Raw genomic sequence first — 19,515 nt, 5'->3', positions numbered from 1 at the left:
ATTTTCTTGCTTAGCAGTATCAAGCTCAACCAGCAACAATTAAGTCTCTTGTTTTTCACTCTCAAGTTTTTCATTGATCTTTTTCAATCTGCTAACTTCCTCATTTGCAGCAACCATGCTTGTATGAATGTGGAACATTTCTGTACTCATCTTTTCAACAATTTCCTTATATTGACTCACATTTAAATCAATTATGGTAAGAGTTGGTACCTGTGATTTAGATGATGAAGAATCTCCTTGCTCCAAGGCCATGAATGCATAGTTTCCAACTTCTTCATCTTCATCATTATCTGAATCATCCCAGCTCTTGCCCTCAGCAATATAAGCTTTCCTTATTGTTTCTTTAGAAGAGCATTATACTTTGCTTCCAATTCAAGATAGGCTTTATCTTTCTTTGCCTTATTGGGTTTCCTACATTCTGTAGCAAAATGGCCCAACTCATCACAGTTAAAGCACGTTATTTTTTATATATCAACAGATCCAGTTTTGTAGCCAGTTTTGCTATCAGGAGTGTACTTCCCTTTTCCTTTCCAGCTGCTGTCTTTGTTGAAGGACTGTCCTTTGCTCTTGACAAATTTTGGTTTCTTTACTCTAATATTAGAGAATTTTCTAGCCAAGTAATCCATTGATTTGTCTAGCTCATCAAGCTCATCAAGAGTGTAGAACTCATCTTCTTCATCCAATTCCAGTATGACTTGCTCTTCAGTGTCACTGACTCTTTTCTCACTTGTAGAAATTGCTGGAGTTGGGGATCTTTGCTCATCATTAGAAGTCTGACCATCATTCACAATCAGTGCACTTGAGCCATCCATTACATATCCTTGACCAACCCTTAATGACTTCTTTTGAATCATTTCAAGTTCATAAGTTTTCAGAACCCCGTAGAGCACTTACAGTGTGATTCTACTCAGATCCCTTCCTTCCCTAATTGCAGAGATTTTCTGTTCCAAGTGATCAGGGAGAGTAAGCAAGAACTTCAAATTCACTTCTTCGACATCATAAAATTTAGCATAAAGCTGCAAGTCATTTATCAGCTTATTAAACCTTTCAAACACATCAGTAATACCCTCCTTTGGTTTAGCCATAAAACCCTCATACTGAAAAATCAATATCCTTCTTTGATTTGACCTAACCTCCTCAGTTCCTTCACAAAGTATTTCAATGTTTTCCCTGATCTGTTTAGCAGTGTCACAGTTGAAAATATTATTATACATTACATTGTCAAGTGACTCAATTAGTATCAGTTGCAAAGCACTGTCTAGGGAAACTTTCTCTCTTTCAGGTTCAGTATACTCAAAAGGATCCTTGGGAGCATAATGAGCTGGAATAACCATATCTCCATTTGTGGTTTCCTCAACTCTAACTACAGGAGTGAAGGGCCCATTCTTGAGGATACCAATGTAAAGTTGATTGGCCATTCTTATAAACATCAACATTTTCTTTTTCCATAAAGTGTAATTGGCCTTATCAAAGGGAGGAATCTTGATACTACTGATTTTCTGTGTATTCATTTTTCCAAGATCTAATCTGTTTACTTTCAGATTTTGCTCTGATACCACTTGTTAGGTATGAATACAACACAGAGGGGGGGGGGTGAATGTGTTTTGGCTTAAATGTTTGATTTTCGATCGACTTAGGCTTTAGCAGTTGGTAGTTGTTAATGATTTAGTAGAATAGATGTTAAACATAAATAGCTGTGCAAATATGTAAAACAAAGATCTTCAAAACTCACTTAATTTTATATTAAAAATCAAGCAGTGTTTTGCTATAAAATCTCTAAGTTCTTGTTTTAGAACTTAGCTTCTTTCTTGAGAGAGAACACACAAATTTTCTATTCTGATTGTTCTACTTAACTAGAGGACCATCGTTAACTTTATAACTCAGTTAACTGCTGGTTTACACGGTGGATAATAAACATGTTATTAGCTTTTCTAAACTGTCACTTGTCATTTCTATTTATAGAAAAGCAAATCTTCCATTTCTGGCTTAGCATATCTTTAGCATCCCGTGATTACTTTAATCTCCTCTGCCAATTAATCTTTGTCATTGATCTTGCACATCTCTCAAGCTGCTTTTTGTAGACTTGTCAATCCAGCTGTGTGAATTGTTTGTTGATTTGCAACCTTGGATATTGAACTGTTCTGCAATTCTGTACTTAGAGAAATTTCTTCACTTCGAGATCTCCAATTAAGCTGTAGAGAACTCGACATCTCGATAGGCATGTTGGCTTGTCGATATCTCTGAAACTTCATTGTTAACTTGACTTATCGACAACTCTGAGTTCTCTAGTGAATTTTGGTTTATCGATAATTCAGAGTTCTCTAATGGACTTTGGCTTATCGATAACTCAGAGTTCTCTAATGAATGTATACTTGTCGATATCTCTGAGTTCTCGAATGGGTATCTGACTTATCGATATCTCCAATAGCAATTCCTGAGTTCTCTACACCGGTGGATGTTGTTTATCAGTCGGGTAGACATTGTTCATCCGTCGAGTAGATATTGTTCATCCGTCGGGTAGACATTGCTCATCCGTCGAGTAGATATTGCTCATCCGTCGGGTAGATGTTATTCATCCGTCGGTACTCTCTAGAGCTTAAATGACTTCTCGATAAGTCATTCTGGAGTTCTCGAATGATTTCTCTATAACACTAATTCTGTGACTTGTAGAGATCTTGACTTAGAATGTTTTACACCAAACAGATTTATTCAACTCCAAGCTTCTTCATAATTCTTCTGAGGCATGATCTTCTTGATCTTCTTCCAGATAGAATTATTAGGCTTGACACTGTTTAGAGAAAAATGCTCCAGTCTGCTCTATTTACATTTTACAGACATTAAGTGTTACTAGTATGAATTACAGATTAAGGTTACAATACAACTAATCTTAGGGTTGTCAGTATAACTTAGTCATGTTATAATACAGACATGTCTTGCACAACAATCTCCCCCAATTTGTGAGAAGATTGCTTATCACAAATTCATGCATGTTAACAAGACTAACCCCAAGTTAAAGAATGAAAATAAAATAATACAAAAGCTGATACAACACTTGTACAATGAATATTTGACAGTTTACAATAATCAAGTAAAGACTGAGCTGTCTGATTCTTTCTCAATTATGTTCTTAATTTGCACAAGTATTTCCAATTCTTCTAGGATGGGGGTGTCAGTTAGAGCCTCTATTAGTTTCAGCAAATCTGGCTTAGGATATCTTGCTAACATCCCTATCCTATAACTTGACAAAGAGCCAGCTTTTATATTCAGAAATCTTCCATCCTTTGATATTCTGCTCTTGCCTGCTGCCTTCAACTCTTCTGATCTTCTGATATACTCAGATCATAAATGTTGATGATATTATTAGCTCCAGTAATCTTTGACATTCTTCTGAGGCATAATTCTTTGACATCATCTATTATATATTACATAAGTGTAACATGCAAGTGATATAATTTTGTAGACATGTCATTTATTGCATCATTACACTCAACTTTAGATAAATGTGCAAGGTTAGTGGTGATTACCTGATTACTTGAAGAACTTATCTCTGTTTTATCATACTTGGCCATTAGGGCTAGATTGACATAGCTGGCATCTTCATCCTCATCCAGACCATCTGCTGCCCAGTCACTTTCTTGTATAATAAAAGCCCTTTCCTTTTGTTTGAGCAACTCAAAATACTTCTGTTTATAATCCACAGGCTCAAACTTTTTCTTGCTGGAATCTGACTTTCTACACTCACTGGCAAAGTGCCCTGCCAAGCCACATTTGAAACATTTGAATTTTGATTTATCCACCATGTTTCTATTTGGCTTAGATGCTCCAAAGTTCTTCTTGAACTTGAGCTTGGCAAATCTTCTGGAAAGAAATGCAAGATATTCATCAATATCATCCATATCATCTTGGCTCAAAGAATCTTCATTTTCTGCTACCAGCCCCTTGCCCTTGTTTTCACAGACCTTTGAAGTTGACTCAACAGCTTCTATCTTCATCTCCTTCTCTTTCGCTAACTCAGCAACCAGTGTAGTGGACCCTCCTTTCTTTCTCCCTTTCTCCATTCTTTCATCTTGCTCTATTTCAAGCTCATAAGTCTTTAGAATACCATACAGTCTCTCTAGTGTGAACTCCTTGTATTCTTGTGAATTTCTCAAGGAGACTGTCATTGGTTTACATTCTTTTGGAAGGGATTTCAGGAATTTGAGGTTAGAGTCTTTGGTTTGGTTGACTCTTCCATGCAGCTTCAGAGCATTTAGTAGCTTTTAAAATCTACTAAAGATATCAGTGAGAGTTTCACCTTCTTCACAGTGGAAATGCTCATATTGCTGAATTAGTAACTGCATCTTATTTTCTCTAACTTGTTCAGTGCCATCACAAATTATTTGAATGGTGTCCCAAACCTCATTGGCTGTCTTGCAATTGATGATGTTGTCAAACATATCACCATCAACTCCATTGAATAAGATATTCATGGCCTTCTTGTCCTTCCTGACTTGTTCTATATCAGGTCTGACCATTCATGCCTTGGCTTGTGAACTGATGGCTCATTTCCAGTTGCAGCTCTCATTGGTATATGAGAACCTCTCACTATGCAATCCACATAGGCCTCATCTTGAGAAAGTAAATGAAGATGCATCTTTACCTTCCAGTGATGGTAATTATCTTTGTCCAGAAAAGGAATCTTGACTCCAACATCCTTCTTGTTTATCTTGTTGTTTGTTATGATATTTAAACTCTTTGTGCTTCAAGAGCTTGCTCTGATACCAATTGTTAGTCCCTGACAATACAACAAGAATTATAGAAGGGGAGTTGAATGTAATTCTGGTTACTTTTTCATATAAATGAAAAATGGTTCTATCTTAATAATATATAAGAGTTTGATTTGCAAGGTGCGAAATGAAGAGTTAGATAAATCAAAACACAAGTAATAAAAACACAATTCTTTAAAACTTTCTAGTGGATTTAAATGTATCCACCATATATATATATATATATATCAAGAGAACCCTGTGAAGCTTGAATAGCTCACAGCTGCTTACAAATATGAACAACTAAACTTACAGAGAAATGCTACAGGATACAACTTACAATTGTTTCTCTGAGAATGTATTTGCTTAGTCTTGTTGTTGTTCTACTTGCTAATCTTGGTTTATATATCACCAAGATTACATAGTAATAAGACAAGATAATAAAACAAAGCCTATCAAGTCTAATATCATGCTGCTTCACTACTCTATTCCAGCATCTTTGAATATCTTCATAATAGCATGTGAATGGTAATGCTTCTTTGTTCTAAAAAACCCAGCTGAATAGGCTGCCACATTCCGTTTGCAAACACTCGACGCATGTGACTGTGTTGTCACTGTCAACAGATATTTGAATTGATCATCCGTCGGGTACATGATTATCATCCGCCGGGTAGTTTTGTTGATCATCCATCGAGTAGCTTTGTTGATCATCCGTCGGGTAACTATTTGACACTTGACTTCATTTCATTTATGCAGAATTACAAGACATCTTATATTTACAATTAATCAATCTCTTCTGCATATGAGTCATCCGTCGGGACTATATTTGATCATCCGTCGAGTGCTACATTTTTCACTAAGTTGAATCTCCTAAGGTATTTTGTTAATGTAATCATCAAGTTCACAATATATTCCCAACAAGAGTTATTACCAACAGTATGTAATTTTGTGAATCGTGCGCAAGATCATATGTATGTTTCTGATTAGTACGTGTATCATATGAATTATTTTGCCTTGTAAAAGGAGGATTGCCTAAAACAGCATGAGCATATGAGCGATAAGACATTCAAGTTCAGATTGACACATATGGAATCAATCTCAAAACTGATTAAGAAAAGAAAATTCAGTCATGACTGATCTCAAACACGTAATATGCACGAAATAATCAACAAGGAAAAATAATGAGGAACACATATCAAGAGGTCGTGATCATAATTCAGTAAAACAAAGCAATGTAAACGTAATGAATCGAGAGATAGAGAGATTACATAACATGAGAGAGATTTGAGAGATAAATCGAGATAAACCGAAATCTGAGAGAGGGGTCGAGAGAGATAAAGAGATCGTGAACACACAACGCTCGTAGTTCATTGGTAATTCGCCGGAGAAGATCGTACGCAACGACATAGAGTAAAAGATGCGGAGAAGAAGCTCTGATACCATATAAAGATTAACAATGCTGATACATCAATAAAACCAGAAGAATACACACTTTAACTTGTATCCATATATTAAGAAGAAGTTATTCTGTTATAGATCTAAAAATGAAGAAGTAAATCTAAAGAACAAGACTAGTAGCTAATATATACAAAATTGTTATGATCAGTTTGTTACGATAGGTATACAAATTGATAAGTAGACTGGTGATAAATTGACTGATGATTGATATATTAATATATTACAATATAGATTTGGTCTAAAATGTCTAAATTTTTAAGTGGCTAAATATTGGCCTATACTTGAATGGACTCCCCCTCGGTTGGCTAATCTTTTCTATAAGAGGGTGTTTGAAAACTTAAATTTCATTTCAAATAAGGGATTTCAAATGACAGTATTTGAGTTGTTATTTCAAATTTTCATGTTTATACTGATATTTGAATGTTCTGGATTTCAAATGATATCTAATTCTAAATTTCTAAACAACTTATTCAAATTCATAATTTGAAATGAAATCTAGTTTTTCAAATGGGTCATAAAATATTTTGTAAAAAATTAATCAACCTATATTGTCAAACCAAAAAAAAAGGTAAAATAATCTTGAATTAGCCGAGAATTCATTTTTATTCTTCCCGAAACAATCCCTTTATACACACACTCTTCTGTATCTATATATTGTTGTGTAAAATTCTTCCTGCAAAACACAAACCTTAATGGCTGGAGGTAACAACAAACCCTCTTCATCTTCTTCATCATCTCACAAATCTCGATGGGAATCAGGGCCCACCAACCCTCTGGCTAACCGGAATATCCCTGTTTCCGGTAACCCAAGAAACTTACCTCCACCACCTCCACCTCTTAAGCCCAAATCTTCATCTAACAACAACCCAGTTGCTAAACCTAGCCCACAGCACCCTTCTCCTTCCGTGGGCCCATTTATCTACCCAGATAATCATGGCCCACCTCCTTCTTATGGCTTTCACATGCTTGAAAGAAGGTCAATTGGTCTTGCTGATGGTAGCGCAAGATCTTACTTTGCTTTGCCTTTAAATTATCAAGATTTTGGTACCCAAATACCCCCTCCTAGGTTTTTAGGCAATGAGGGTAAGCAGTTTCCAGTGAGCCCTGATTTTCGAGAAAGTCGAAACAAGAATCAGGAGTATTGGAATTCTTTAGGGAAGGAGGGGACTTTGAAGAGGAAGTTTGTTGATGAGGGGGATGAGAGAGATGGGTTAGCTAGGCAAAGGCAACAGCTTTTGCAGTATGGGAATGCGGGGTTGAATTCGGGTGGAGGGACGAGTAATGTGTATGGAAAGGAGGAGGATTTTAGGGGTGGGAAGTTTATGAGGGGAGAGAATGGCGGGAGGATTGGAGGGAAGGGGAAGTTTAGTGAGGTTGATCAGGTTGCGTTGAAGAAAGCGTTTTTGCATTTTGTTAAGGTGGTGAATGAGGATTCGGGGTTGAGGAAGAGATTCTTGGCGAATGGGAAACAAGGTCCTGTTGCATGTGTTGCGTGTCGCAGGTTCGAAATAATGCTTTGTTTATATTTTATGTTTTTAGCTATTGTCTTGTCTTGTCTTTTGTGATTGTTTGCTTACATTTGTATCTTAGGAAGTGTGATTGTGCAGGAGTTCATAGGTTCTTTAATTGTTAATTGCATTTTAAGTTATTTTGATGTTAGGGTAGAGAGTAGAGAACTAGAGATAATTTTGTAATTAATGGTGTAGTAGGTTATTTAAGGTGGTATTACTGAGGTTACTTTAGCTAATATAGGTTAGAGGCATGAATTCAAGTTATGATCTCTGCCACACATGTTTTGCTGCCACTGATAATATTAGTTATTCGAGTGACCAAGATAGTGATTATACATTTTGATCTAGGCACAATGCTATAAATATACATGTTCTGATCTACCCTGCTTTGTTTTCCTGTTGCCTTTTTCGATTTTAGACTATAGGATTGGGCTAAATCATGATTTTAGGAAGAGTATTGAAGCCAGAAAATATCCTCTTTAAATATTATATCCTCTTGGCTCTTGGGGGCTGTATTCCTCAAAGCTAGCAATGTCATAGAGTTGTCAAAAGTTTAAATGTTTGGATACACTTACTTGGCCAAGTATTTTTGGTTTACATTTTAGTTTTACATGTTATCATATTTTTAGTCGCCAAAAGACACCCTATTGTTTTTGGTGAAGATAAAATTTTACATGTTATCATATTTTGTTTTAGATACCCTATTGTATCATATTTTTAGTCGCCAAGAGACACCCTTTATCTTTTGATTATAACGTTCCAAATAATTTTTAAAAATAGCATGAGTAGCTAAGTTAGTTCTTCAGTTTCCAAGGAATACTGTACCGTTATGTATAAATTATATATCAGGATAGTATAATCTATTTTAATACGGAGTGATCCACGAGGCTGTCGTGGATGCTTTTGACTAATACAATGTTATTATGCTTGGACATTTCTGTACCTATGGTCTCATGGCATGAAAAGTAATGCCAACTTAATGACAGATTATAAAGTCAAGTTTATCGTGGCTTATTGTGGACTCATGTCATTTGTTAAAGTTTAATAAATTGTCACTAGTTGAGATTTAATAAAGTGACGAGTTGGTTGTATCCTCGCTTTGGTTAAAAATCACCTAAATTATAATCTAGAGACCCTATTGTTTACAGTTGTGCCAAAACCGGAGTTAACTTCCTGTTTTCTGGTTCAGCCGTTTTAGCTATTCCAGACTATGATTATATATCCTACTTGGTTCAGTCTCTGTGGATAAGTTCTGGTGAAACACAGGATAACTATCCATTTGCCAGGGTAGATACTTAATTTTCTCGTTCAAGGCAGTTTTTTTTTTTACTTGAAGTTGCTTTTCTACGCTGATTTTTTTTTTTGTAATATGATAGACATTAATGCCATCTATTAGATAGAGGGCAAGACAACCCTAAATAGATCAGATGCAAGTTCATGGTGGTTTGGTTTGGAACCCCCACACAAGCCATTACAGTAGAGCAAAAGACCAAATTCGTACATTAACATAGCAATTACATCTTTTGAGGGTTTCCTGTTTCACATGATATCTGGTAACTTGGGTCTTCTTAGTCCGTAGCTGCCACATAGTGAATGTTTTGCACATTCCCCTCAATGTCAGCTGGGTCTCATTCTGCTTCTTCCATGAGGGTAGGCACAATGTTTAGTTAGATAATAGGAGAGCCAATCAGGTTGTCATCATTCTCTGATTCTGAGCAGTAGAAATTGGTAGTTCCATCCTCAGTGACGAGGTAGATGAGTTCGCATTGAGGAGAGCATTTGAAACAGACAAAGCCTAAATCAACATTATTTATAACATGCTTTATGGCAAGGTTATTTGTACATTTATCAATTAAAGTCTCCCTATAGATAATATTGCATGTTGATTTTCAGCTCTTTATCAATAGATGATACTTGATAGGCATCAAGCTATATGATATAGGGATTAGAGCATGCAAGGGGAGTCAGTGGGTTATTATACGTTGGAGGTCGGAAACTTTTAGTTAACTTGTAGCAGCCAGCCACAGAGTGCCCAAAAACCTGATGATGGTATTACAGGGAAATGGACACCTATCTTAAGTAAAGATTCTTAATATTAGTAACAAATTTACCATCAGCAGTTAAGACAGAGATCAAGACTGGAACCATGAGATTGGTTTATAGGTAAAGCAGTGAGGCTAACGGTTAGCACTTGCTATAAAACATAACCTCCCTCTTGACCTATAAGAGTGGGGGACATGAAAAAACGTAATCCAACCTAATCCAAATGGGCAAGTTTTAGACGCATTCTTGACAAAGTGGGTTTCTTCGGTCCATGGTTCAAGAATCATGGTTCGTTTCCCCACAATTGACAGTGTCATGTGCAGAAAACTTGACATTTGATCCTTATGCTTAATATTAAGAACATCGATCCTTTTGGATTATAATTACATTTATCAATCCATTATATGCCCAGTGCTTAAGTGCAAAATCCTGAATAAATTGAAATACAGGGTTACCCCTAGTATCTACCCAATTTAATTGTCCTCCCAAGCTAATCTTGATTTTTTTAGACAATCTAAAGGCGTTTTGTAAAAAAAGTGACATCAATAAAAGAGGAAGTGCTTTGGTAGGTGATAGTTGTATCCAGTGTGACCATCTTCCAGGATTGTTTGTTGTCATGAGTTGAAAGCGGAGGCCCTCCAGAGGCTGCCAGCTACCTCTTCTGTCCTTCCAAGCAATTGTTAATGCATGAGTACGTGCCTGAGGGAGAGCAGTGTGAGTATGGGATTGGGTGGATTGCTGGCTTGCTGCGCTGGTGGTTGGTCGGGAGAACTCGACCCGGCCAGGTATAGGGTTTGTGAGAAATTGGTTGGCTATGGTTGATCGAGGGGTCAAAATGGGGCTAATATTCAGGGCTAGAGGGGAGTGAGAATCAGAGATAGATCTAGGGTTGTAGGGTTGCAAAGGTGAAAAAAGGGGGAAGAAGGTGTGACAAGAGAGATAGTGAAAAATGTTTACATTTTTTGTTCGTATATAGTGTGACTTTTGATTTTAATTACTTGTATTTTGGATTTTTGGTTCTGTAGAAGTAAAAAATGTAATAGTACCATTATATGCATAGTTGCCTTCTATTTAGCTCAAATTCTATATAACAGCGGCTTGTACACCTTAGACTTTCTACTGTTTCTCTTATTCTATATGTCGATATATAGGGTAGCACTCCATAAAGATCATCCTTACATAAACAAAATGGAAGAACACCATTATAGCACTTTATTTTTTATAAAAAATAATTTGTTAAGATTAAAATCACAAAATTTAATTAAAATTGAGCTTAACATAGAATCTCACCTGAAATTTAAAAATCAAATATAACATAAAATCCAGTATATATATATGTAACAATGAAATTATATGTAATAATGTTATATCTGATCTGAAAAATATTTTTTTGCCGTTATATGTAAGATTCAATTGTGACATGGTGCTCTTTAGTTTTCTTTATATAAGAGTGTTTTTCATGGATCACATGATTAATGAATATATATATATAATATATATATAAATATATATAAATCAATGAGTTATATATATATATAATATATTTATATATGTTACTCATTGATATATTAGTTAGTACTTGATACTCACTTGTATTTAGTAGCATTACCTGATGATCCTTGTGGTGGTCATTTTACTTTTAGATGTCCTATATTATACTTGTATTTAAGTTATAATTATAGTTTTATTGATGGCATAATTGGTGCATATATCTTGATTATTATTCTAGTATATATTCAGTTCAACTTGTCAACTATCAGACAATGCCTAGTTGACTAGCCATGTGGTTGGACCACTGTCTGCTTAACTCAGGTAGTCTTCAAAGCTTCATTACAGCCTTGTCTGTCTTGACTCGGAAATTATCTTTCAGGTTGGTCGTGATTTCTGGTGTTTGATCCTCCCCTTGCTTATCTCGTTCTCAAACATGAATTCAGTAGGACTTCTATAACTGTATTGAATTTGGTAGATATATGTGGACAATGTTTGATGGTGACCTAGTAGTTATACTAATGGGGGTAGTATAAAAATGGGAAACTGTGTCCTAAAGTAAATTTAAGCTCTGTTTTTTGCATCAAGTGTTCAATCACTACTATTTTTCTTTTTGTAAGGTATCCAGGGTAAAAGAGATCATCGATCTTGTCAATGAGAAAAGGTAAGTTAGGTAAAAAGATACATATACATGTGTGTGTGTGTGTGCGCGCGCCCGCGCTCTTACCGGTCATTAGGAAGCATCTATCATACAAAGTACTATGACAGGTTTATGAGAGTTAATATGTTCATATGAAACTGAACTTTGATCAGCTGAGTAAATAAAAATTTGAAGTTTCGGGTAAGATATAATAGTACATCTCTATTTACTTGTTACTTTTTCAATACTCTTATCTACTTATTTTTTCAGATTTTCAAATTATTTACTTGTTAGTTAATAATTGAGTTTTGTAAATCAATAGTATCATCGTCCAACTGTCATTTTAGACCTTATGGATGGAGGGGAAGGGGGGGATGATTGAGTGGTCATATAACAATGGTGAAATTTAAAATTATTGAAAAATCACTAGAATAGATTTTATATATCTATTGCTTGCTAATAAATTGATACCGTTAAGGTAACTTGGACAATGATAACTTGATGAGGATAAACAAATACATGAAAAATCACACTGCAAACTGTTCCAAGCCCTATAATTTGGGTCACGAAATAGGGAAACGTGTTACCTCCATATCCTTGTATTGAAATTCATTTCATAAAGTTTACTATGCAGGAGCTGTTTACGTGTTTAGATATATTTTTCTCTCCGTTGTTGATTTAAGAGCTGAACTCATGTAAAATATTTTAGTAACTGAGATTCTGAGAATAGATGTTTATCAATGGTAATAATTTGAAAAGAAGATTTAGCAAAGCATTCCAGTTTGTTACCCTTTTTAGCAAGCAACAATCAATAATTGTTGAGACTGCTAGTAGTAATACTTGAATACAGCTTCTCAATTTAGAATCTGATCTAAGATGATCTTTTAACTCAAGTTTTAGCAAATTTAGCAGATAGTTTCTCTAGCATTGTAGCCTAGCGGATATGCTTCACCTGTGGTAACCAGAGGTTGAAGGTTCGAGCGAGCTCAGTGGAGACAAATTTGTGTGAGATTTTTTAGATTTCTTGTAATGACCTTGCCCGAAGAAACATTTACCGGAATGTACATCATCATCAGTAACAATTATAAACGTAGCAATTTCAGTGCCTGGCATATGCATAGCTTCACCACCATGTGCCTGCACCTCTAAACATAAAGGTGCCTGAGTTGGATTATCAGTTATCATCAATTGTTGATGAACTGTTTTGATTGGATATTTTTCAATTTTCCTATTATTATATTTTATTTATTTGTTTCAAGGTGGCTGGCCATTAATTTTAAGGGTCCAATAGTTAGGCATTATTAATGCTCGAAACACAAATCAGTTATGAATTAATATTGGATATACTAATAGAATGTTTAAGATATCCAAGGACTTTAGCTATATAGGATCCCTCATTTGTACTTGTACTTAAGGGCCTTAATCCACAATGTTACTAGCCTAGGTTATGTTGTAAATTTTTATTACATGAAAGTCCCCTGAGAGGCTGAGCTGCTTAAATTGGTTATTGGACATATAATGATCCTGCTTGCTTATTTAGGCTATTAAGAGGTTATTTAGGCTATTTGGGCAATTATATGTAAAAATCGCAGTTGATATATATATCCTTCAATCCATCTGTAGATTGATCAGAAAGTATGGAATTTATATACATAATATTATATTTTTTTTCTGATATTGGATCAAAAATAACTATTGTCAGGGTTGAGGTACGCCCGGTGCTTTCTGTATATCTTGAAAGTTTCTTTCATTTAGAAGCTTGTCTGCCATTTTTAGGAACTAGGAAATACAGTAGACCGTGATAGTGCTTCATGTTTTCTTTATCTACTAGGAAAAGTAAATCACAGGGTCCGATAAATTCTGTAAGGTCATCCTACTCCAACTTTATAGTTTTGGTGGCCTGAACAGGTTGAATGGCTTGAAAACTTGTTTCATCTATAGTTTAACTTTAATCTTATGAGCATTGTCGTTAAAAGTGCTATACATTGCGCAATTAATGGCACTTCACGCTTAGGCGCAAGGTATGTGATTTGAAAAATAGCCATTTAGCAAAAGACAGTAATACCCTTAAAAAGGAAGAGTAATAAAAAAACCTGAAGTGTTTAACGAAACACTCAACACTCAGCCCCTATCTCAAGTCTCTTAACAGTCTCTTCATCTTAGCCTCCACGTACAAGATTGAGTTAAATGACCCCGGAACTTTTGAATTAGAGACCCTTATCGAATAAGGTTTCATTATTGACATTATTATATGTTATTTATACTCTTTGTTTTTTTTGAACTTTAAAATTATATTAAGTATTAGTTTCTTGTTAAATCTGTGCTTTTTTTTGGGTAAAACAGCGCGCAATTAAACCCCAGCTTCAGTAACAATATTCCCTATTTGGCAATAAAACTTGGGGATTAAGCTGCCAATAGCAGTTATATCGGGAAATTACAATTTATTTATATCTTTTAATTTTTCTGTAGATTGATCAGAAATTATGGGATTTTATGTACTTAATTTGTAGTTTTATACTCTTTCACTTGTTGGATCAAAGATATATATTGTTGGGGTTGAGTATGCCTGGTTGCTCTGTATTTTGGAAGTTTTTTATTTAGAAGCTTGTCTGCCATCTTTAGGAACTAGGAGATATATAGACTGCAATAGTGCTTCATGCTTTTTTTATTTACCCGAAAGAATAAATCACAGGGTCTGTTAACTATTTGGTAATCATAGTCCAAGTTCATAATTTTGGTGGCCTGAACAGGTTGAGTTGCTTGATAACTTGCTTTATTGATTATAAAATCTAACAAGTGTCTTGACATGATTATCATTGTTTTCCTGGAGACTTTATGCTGAGATATGAGCATAGGATAATGTCGTTGCATCAAGTCAACTCCTTCAGTCAGGTGCTGCCTACAGATTTAGTTATATTTGCATCAAGTTGCAGTGGATGAATTGTCTTCAAACAACTGTAACTATGATGTCTTTTATTTTAGTCATCTAATCTTCAGAATGTACATGGGTACATATGTCTGTGATTAGAGGTGGCCGGTGGGTAAGTGGAGTAGTGGACTGAATTTTGTTCCGTCTCTAGAGCATTCTCTTCTACTTGAATGTTTTATGTTTGATATCTTCTTACATTGACATGGTAATATTCTTCTGAGAACATAAGCCACTTCTAAAATGTTCCTTACTGGAGTTATTTGCTCTCTTTAGATTTAGGTAGATTCTGGAATGTGGCCATTTATTTACATTTTTTTGGAACTGAGATTATGTGTAGTTTTTACTTTTTATCTTGATATTTGCTACTACACAAATATTGCAAGTGTTGCATATGATTAGCATCGCCATTAGCTGATTATTTATACTCAATTCTGAGCCTGCAATGTTTTGGCAACAAAGAGGATCTCTTATAAAATATAAATTCTCCTAGTTATGTTGTCTAGTCCCTTTGAAAGTTGTTTGAAGCTCTACATATTGGTTTGAATTTTGTCTTGGATTGCTTGCCCGCCTTATTAGTAGCTCGAGGAAAATCATGTTGTTCCATTCGTTATCACCTTGTCAGTGGCTTTTCTTTATCACTGCATTATAGTATCTGTGATGGAAAATTCACCCTGTTTCGTACTTTCCGATATTCATATGCCTATGGAATTATGCATGTGAGGATAAATACAACATTTTGTGGTTCAGATTGTTTAGTAGTGCATATCTATATGCCAACCATTGTACGAGATTGAGGATGTTGTCACTTAGTTATCCTGTTTGACATGCACATACAGGTCTACCAAAGATTTTCCAGACATGCATGGTCTTATTATGCATACACACAACCCAGATAGCGCTGAATTACTTGTGGATCACTTGGGCTTACACAAAGCTTTGTGCATACTTATGGGCTGGAATCATCAGATTCCTCCTGATAATTCAAAGCAGTATCAATCATTATCTGCTGATGAGGCTGCTGCAAATCAGGATGATCTGATTATGTGGCCACCACATGTGATTATTCATAATACCATGACAGGAAAGGGTAGAGATGGGCGTGTTGAGGGTTTGGGAAATAGAGCCATGGACACTAAACTTAGAGGTAAATCTTGCCCCTTTGCTTTTTGTTCTTTTTAAATATTTTTATTAGTCGGGAATTCCTTGGTAGTTTTTTGGCGATGATAACATTTAAAATCTGTCATGGCTAAATAGAATCCTAGGAGCTGCTTTAATCCAAAGATGATTAGCTGGTGCGTAATACCTTTATCACTGTTGCCAGATTCTTACCTTATCTTAATTTTCTACTATAGTACCTAATATATTCTGGTGTCCCCCCCCCCCCCAAGTCATTCTTCTTTGTCTTCTGGTATTTTCTTTGTTATATGCCTTCCTAACGGTGCGTCCATATGTAAAACAGTCTGGTTTTATTAAGTTTCTAATATTATCAATGAGTTGTTTATTCTTTAGATTTCATCATTTGGTCTATCTATCTGGTTTTTGTTAAGCAATTTTTGTTTGTTTATATAGGATCCAACAGCACACAAAAAATATGTCATTGTGCTTTACATTGTTCACGAGATAATTTTGACAGTATTTCTTAGAATATTCTTGCAAAACCTACATCCTTACCCGGTATAAAATTTAGAGGTGACGAAGAGCCTTTGTGTGCGGAACTAATAGGTGAGTGCGTAAGTGTCATTGTAAAATATTGTATTCTCATGAATAAACATTTACCTGCGAAGTTATTTAGGTATATATGAATCTTTATTCTCACCGGCCCAACATACCATAATCCTTAAAAATTAGTTGGATATAAATCTAATCACTCATTTACTTGTTTATTGGAGATAGTATTATTATGTTTCAGATCCTTTTTAAAAAAAGAATATTTTGTGTGTAATGTGCCTAGGCGTCCGCCTCATTCTGCCAAGCATAAAAAAGCTTTTTCCTTCTTCAAGTAGTTATAAAGTGCCTCATAAGCTCGTTTGGCCTACATTTTCTGTTGTAGTGCTGCTAAGCTGTACAATTTTGTGGTTGAAATGGTTGGCTACAAGCTAATACTCCATTTCTGGACTTATAATTGAGGTGATTTATCCTCTGTTCCAAGTAATATTGAGGTGATTTATCGTTGCTTTAAGCTCAGGAGAAGAAATTAAACCTGCGTTAGATTATTTTGTCTGGCTATTTGTTAATTTTATATATTTGGTCAAGATTTCCAAAAATACATTCTTCCAATTAATTGAATTGAGCTTAAATGCTACATGAATGCAAATACATGTCTAAAGAAGTACAGATTATAGACTGCAAGTACTTTTATTTCCTGCTCGTTTGGCATACTCCCCGAGAGTTATCTTCTGTGTATAATAGTCCTGTATTGCTGTCACTAGACGGAAGCATTCCATGTTTGGGTTTTTTTCCCACATTTGCTTAGATTAAGTTTATATATTTGTAGAGGCTGGCATGCCTAGTGTACATTATTCTTTCTAATCATTGATTGATCAGATGACATTTTCATATAACATACCTAGTATATTTTTATTTGCACATTTGGCTTAGATATAAATTATATTTGTAGGGGCTGGCACATGCCTAGTATACATTATTCTTTGTAACTATTTTATTGATCAGGAGACATAAATTTATAAGTTTATAATAGTATAACTGTAACAGGTATCTTATGTATGTATCATTACAGCTAATGTGAATATTGTAGGATCAGAACATTACGGATTTACCTATTGTGTTTAGGTTCTCCTTGGTAGTACTTTATACCCTAGAAAGGTTGCTTAGCAATAGGCAAATCTTGTTGGGTGGTATTAAGGCAAATCTTGTTGGGTGTATTAATTTTTACATCCAGCTGTTCAGGTAACTTTATTTTCTGGATAGCATTGGCTCCTATCCTGAATATAAAAAAGAGTAATTTACTGTAATATAAGGTATTGTTTTTTTGAGAAAAATATATGGCATTGTTATGTATATAAGTAATTACCAGATTATAATAATTTCGATTAACAAATTACAAATTTGACGGTCTTCTTTCCACTAGGCCGTGAACTATCTGTTGCAGGAATTACAAAATAAAGTACCTATTATATTCCTATCCTGGATATAAAAAAAGAGTAATTTACTGCATGAATATATGGCATTTTTATGTATTTGTATCTTTAACAAATTACAAATTTGACGGTCTTGTTTTAACTATTCCGTGAACTATCTCTGTTGCGGGATTATATAATACAGTATCTATTTTTTAATTGATGGTATTAAATGAATCATCAGTCCATTTATAGTTAAAATAAAGTTTTCTGTAATAATATTGTTCCTTTTCAGATATTTCAGCTGATCTTAGTTTCAGATAATATTGTTCCTATGGTTTTCTTTAGGAATTCGGCTGGTTCATCAGATACTTATGAAATAATGTACTGGTCTACTAGAAATAGCCAGCGTTTAAATTCTTTGGAAATTTCGTAATTTTGTATGTTAATTAATATTCAAAGACATGTAGAAAGGTGTTAATACAGGGTATTTAATTATAAATTATATGCACAAATATACTGCAACCAAAATTTGGTATCACGTTAATAAGCATTCAAATAGATCTAGGGACAAGGTACTAGCTGAAATGTTTACAATTGTGAGAATGTTTTCTGGTTCAAGCTGCAATTATAAAGATGCTGTCTGTCGCATATGATTTATTGGCTTATTTGTCCTCTATGTTCAAGAGTCCATGTTCTTGACATTTTCTTTCTGCACCTGTTGTGTAACTGGCTTTATTCAGATCTCGGATTCAGTAGTGGAAAAGCAAAGTCTCTATATGGGAAACAGGGTCATCTGGGTGTTACCTTGGTCAAATTTGTTGGTGATCAGTCAGGGTTAAAGGAGGCTACAAGATTGGGAGAATTCTTTGAGAAAGATAAACATGGGCGGCGAGGTTGGGCTGGTGTGTCAAACAAGGCTGCGGAGAACAATCCAAACCTTGTGAGGATTGATAAGAACACGGGGGAGAAGGAGAGAATTCTTTTTGGTTATCTAGCAACTGTATCTGACTTCGACAAGATTGATCAGGATACGAAGACAAGGGTGGAAATAGTGAGCAAGAGGGATTACTAGCCATTTGAGTAGATCTTGGATCTAAGCATAAGGTAGTGAAGTGTATCTTAGTCTATATTTTAATGTTTAGGGTCTTATTCTTTAGTATCTTTGCTGGAAATGATGAATTATGCAGTCCTTCAGTGTAAGAACTTTTTATTTAATATTTGGATAGAGCTTGTTCATGGTCCAATAAGCCATCTTTTGGTGTGCTTTAAATTGGATATCACAAGTGTCTTAACCCGTCTGGTAAGACATGAAGAGGGTTATCTGCTTTCTTCATTGTTTGTGTTGGCATTGAGTAGGAGCATATGCTTAAGGGTTAACATCTATTGCAGTAGTTCCTTCTGCGTGGTTACCGACTATCATTTATAATCTGTTCCAAGTACCAGAAGGATAGTATAATTTACCTACGCAGAAGGAACGAAGTTTCCATTTAATATACGAAACAGTAACATGTGATTGATGTTTAATCTTCTAAACAAGAAGAATGTTTATTTTTGGGTGAATAGTTGATGCGACAACAATTAGCGTGTTGGTAGAGAGGGTCATGCTCATATGGACTAACCT

The 19,515-nt window shown here is 35.0% G+C and overlaps 1 protein-coding gene across 1 annotated transcript; it reads left to right on the top strand.

The window, feature by feature from the left end:
- Positions 1 to 6,815: 6,815 nt before the first annotated feature.
- On the top strand, positions 6,816 to 19,310 carry LOC141677915 (uncharacterized). Its single transcript, XM_074484040.1, has 3 exons — positions 6,816 to 7,704; positions 15,651 to 15,958; positions 18,635 to 19,310. The coding sequence occupies exons 1-3, from the start codon at positions 6,896 to 6,898 to the stop codon at positions 18,964 to 18,966; spliced, it is 1,449 nt and encodes a 482-aa protein (XP_074340141.1). The 5' UTR covers positions 6,816 to 6,895; the 3' UTR covers positions 18,967 to 19,310.
- The last annotated feature ends 205 nt before the right edge of the window (positions 19,311 to 19,515 follow it).

This window comes from Apium graveolens, chromosome 8 (assembly GCF_009905375.1).
Source record: "Apium graveolens cultivar Ventura chromosome 8, ASM990537v1, whole genome shotgun sequence".
Classification (NCBI taxonomy): Eukaryota; Viridiplantae; Streptophyta; class Magnoliopsida; order Apiales; family Apiaceae; genus Apium; species Apium graveolens.
Note: the sequence above shows the minus strand (reverse complement) of the source record. Positions and strands in the feature narration are given on the sequence as shown.

Excerpts from the sequence above, each read along its gene's own strand:
- LOC141677915 (XM_074484040.1), top strand. The coding sequence starts at position 6,896 with ATGGCTGGAGGTAACAACAAACCCTCTTCATCTTCTTCATCATCTCAC. Across the intron at positions 7,705-15,650 it reads GCATGTGTTGCGTGTCGCAG|GTCTACCAAAGATTTTCCAG; the intron begins GTTCGAAATAAT and ends ATGCACATACAG. Across the intron at positions 15,959-18,634 it reads CATGGACACTAAACTTAGAG|ATCTCGGATTCAGTAGTGGA; the intron begins GTAAATCTTGCC and ends GGCTTTATTCAG.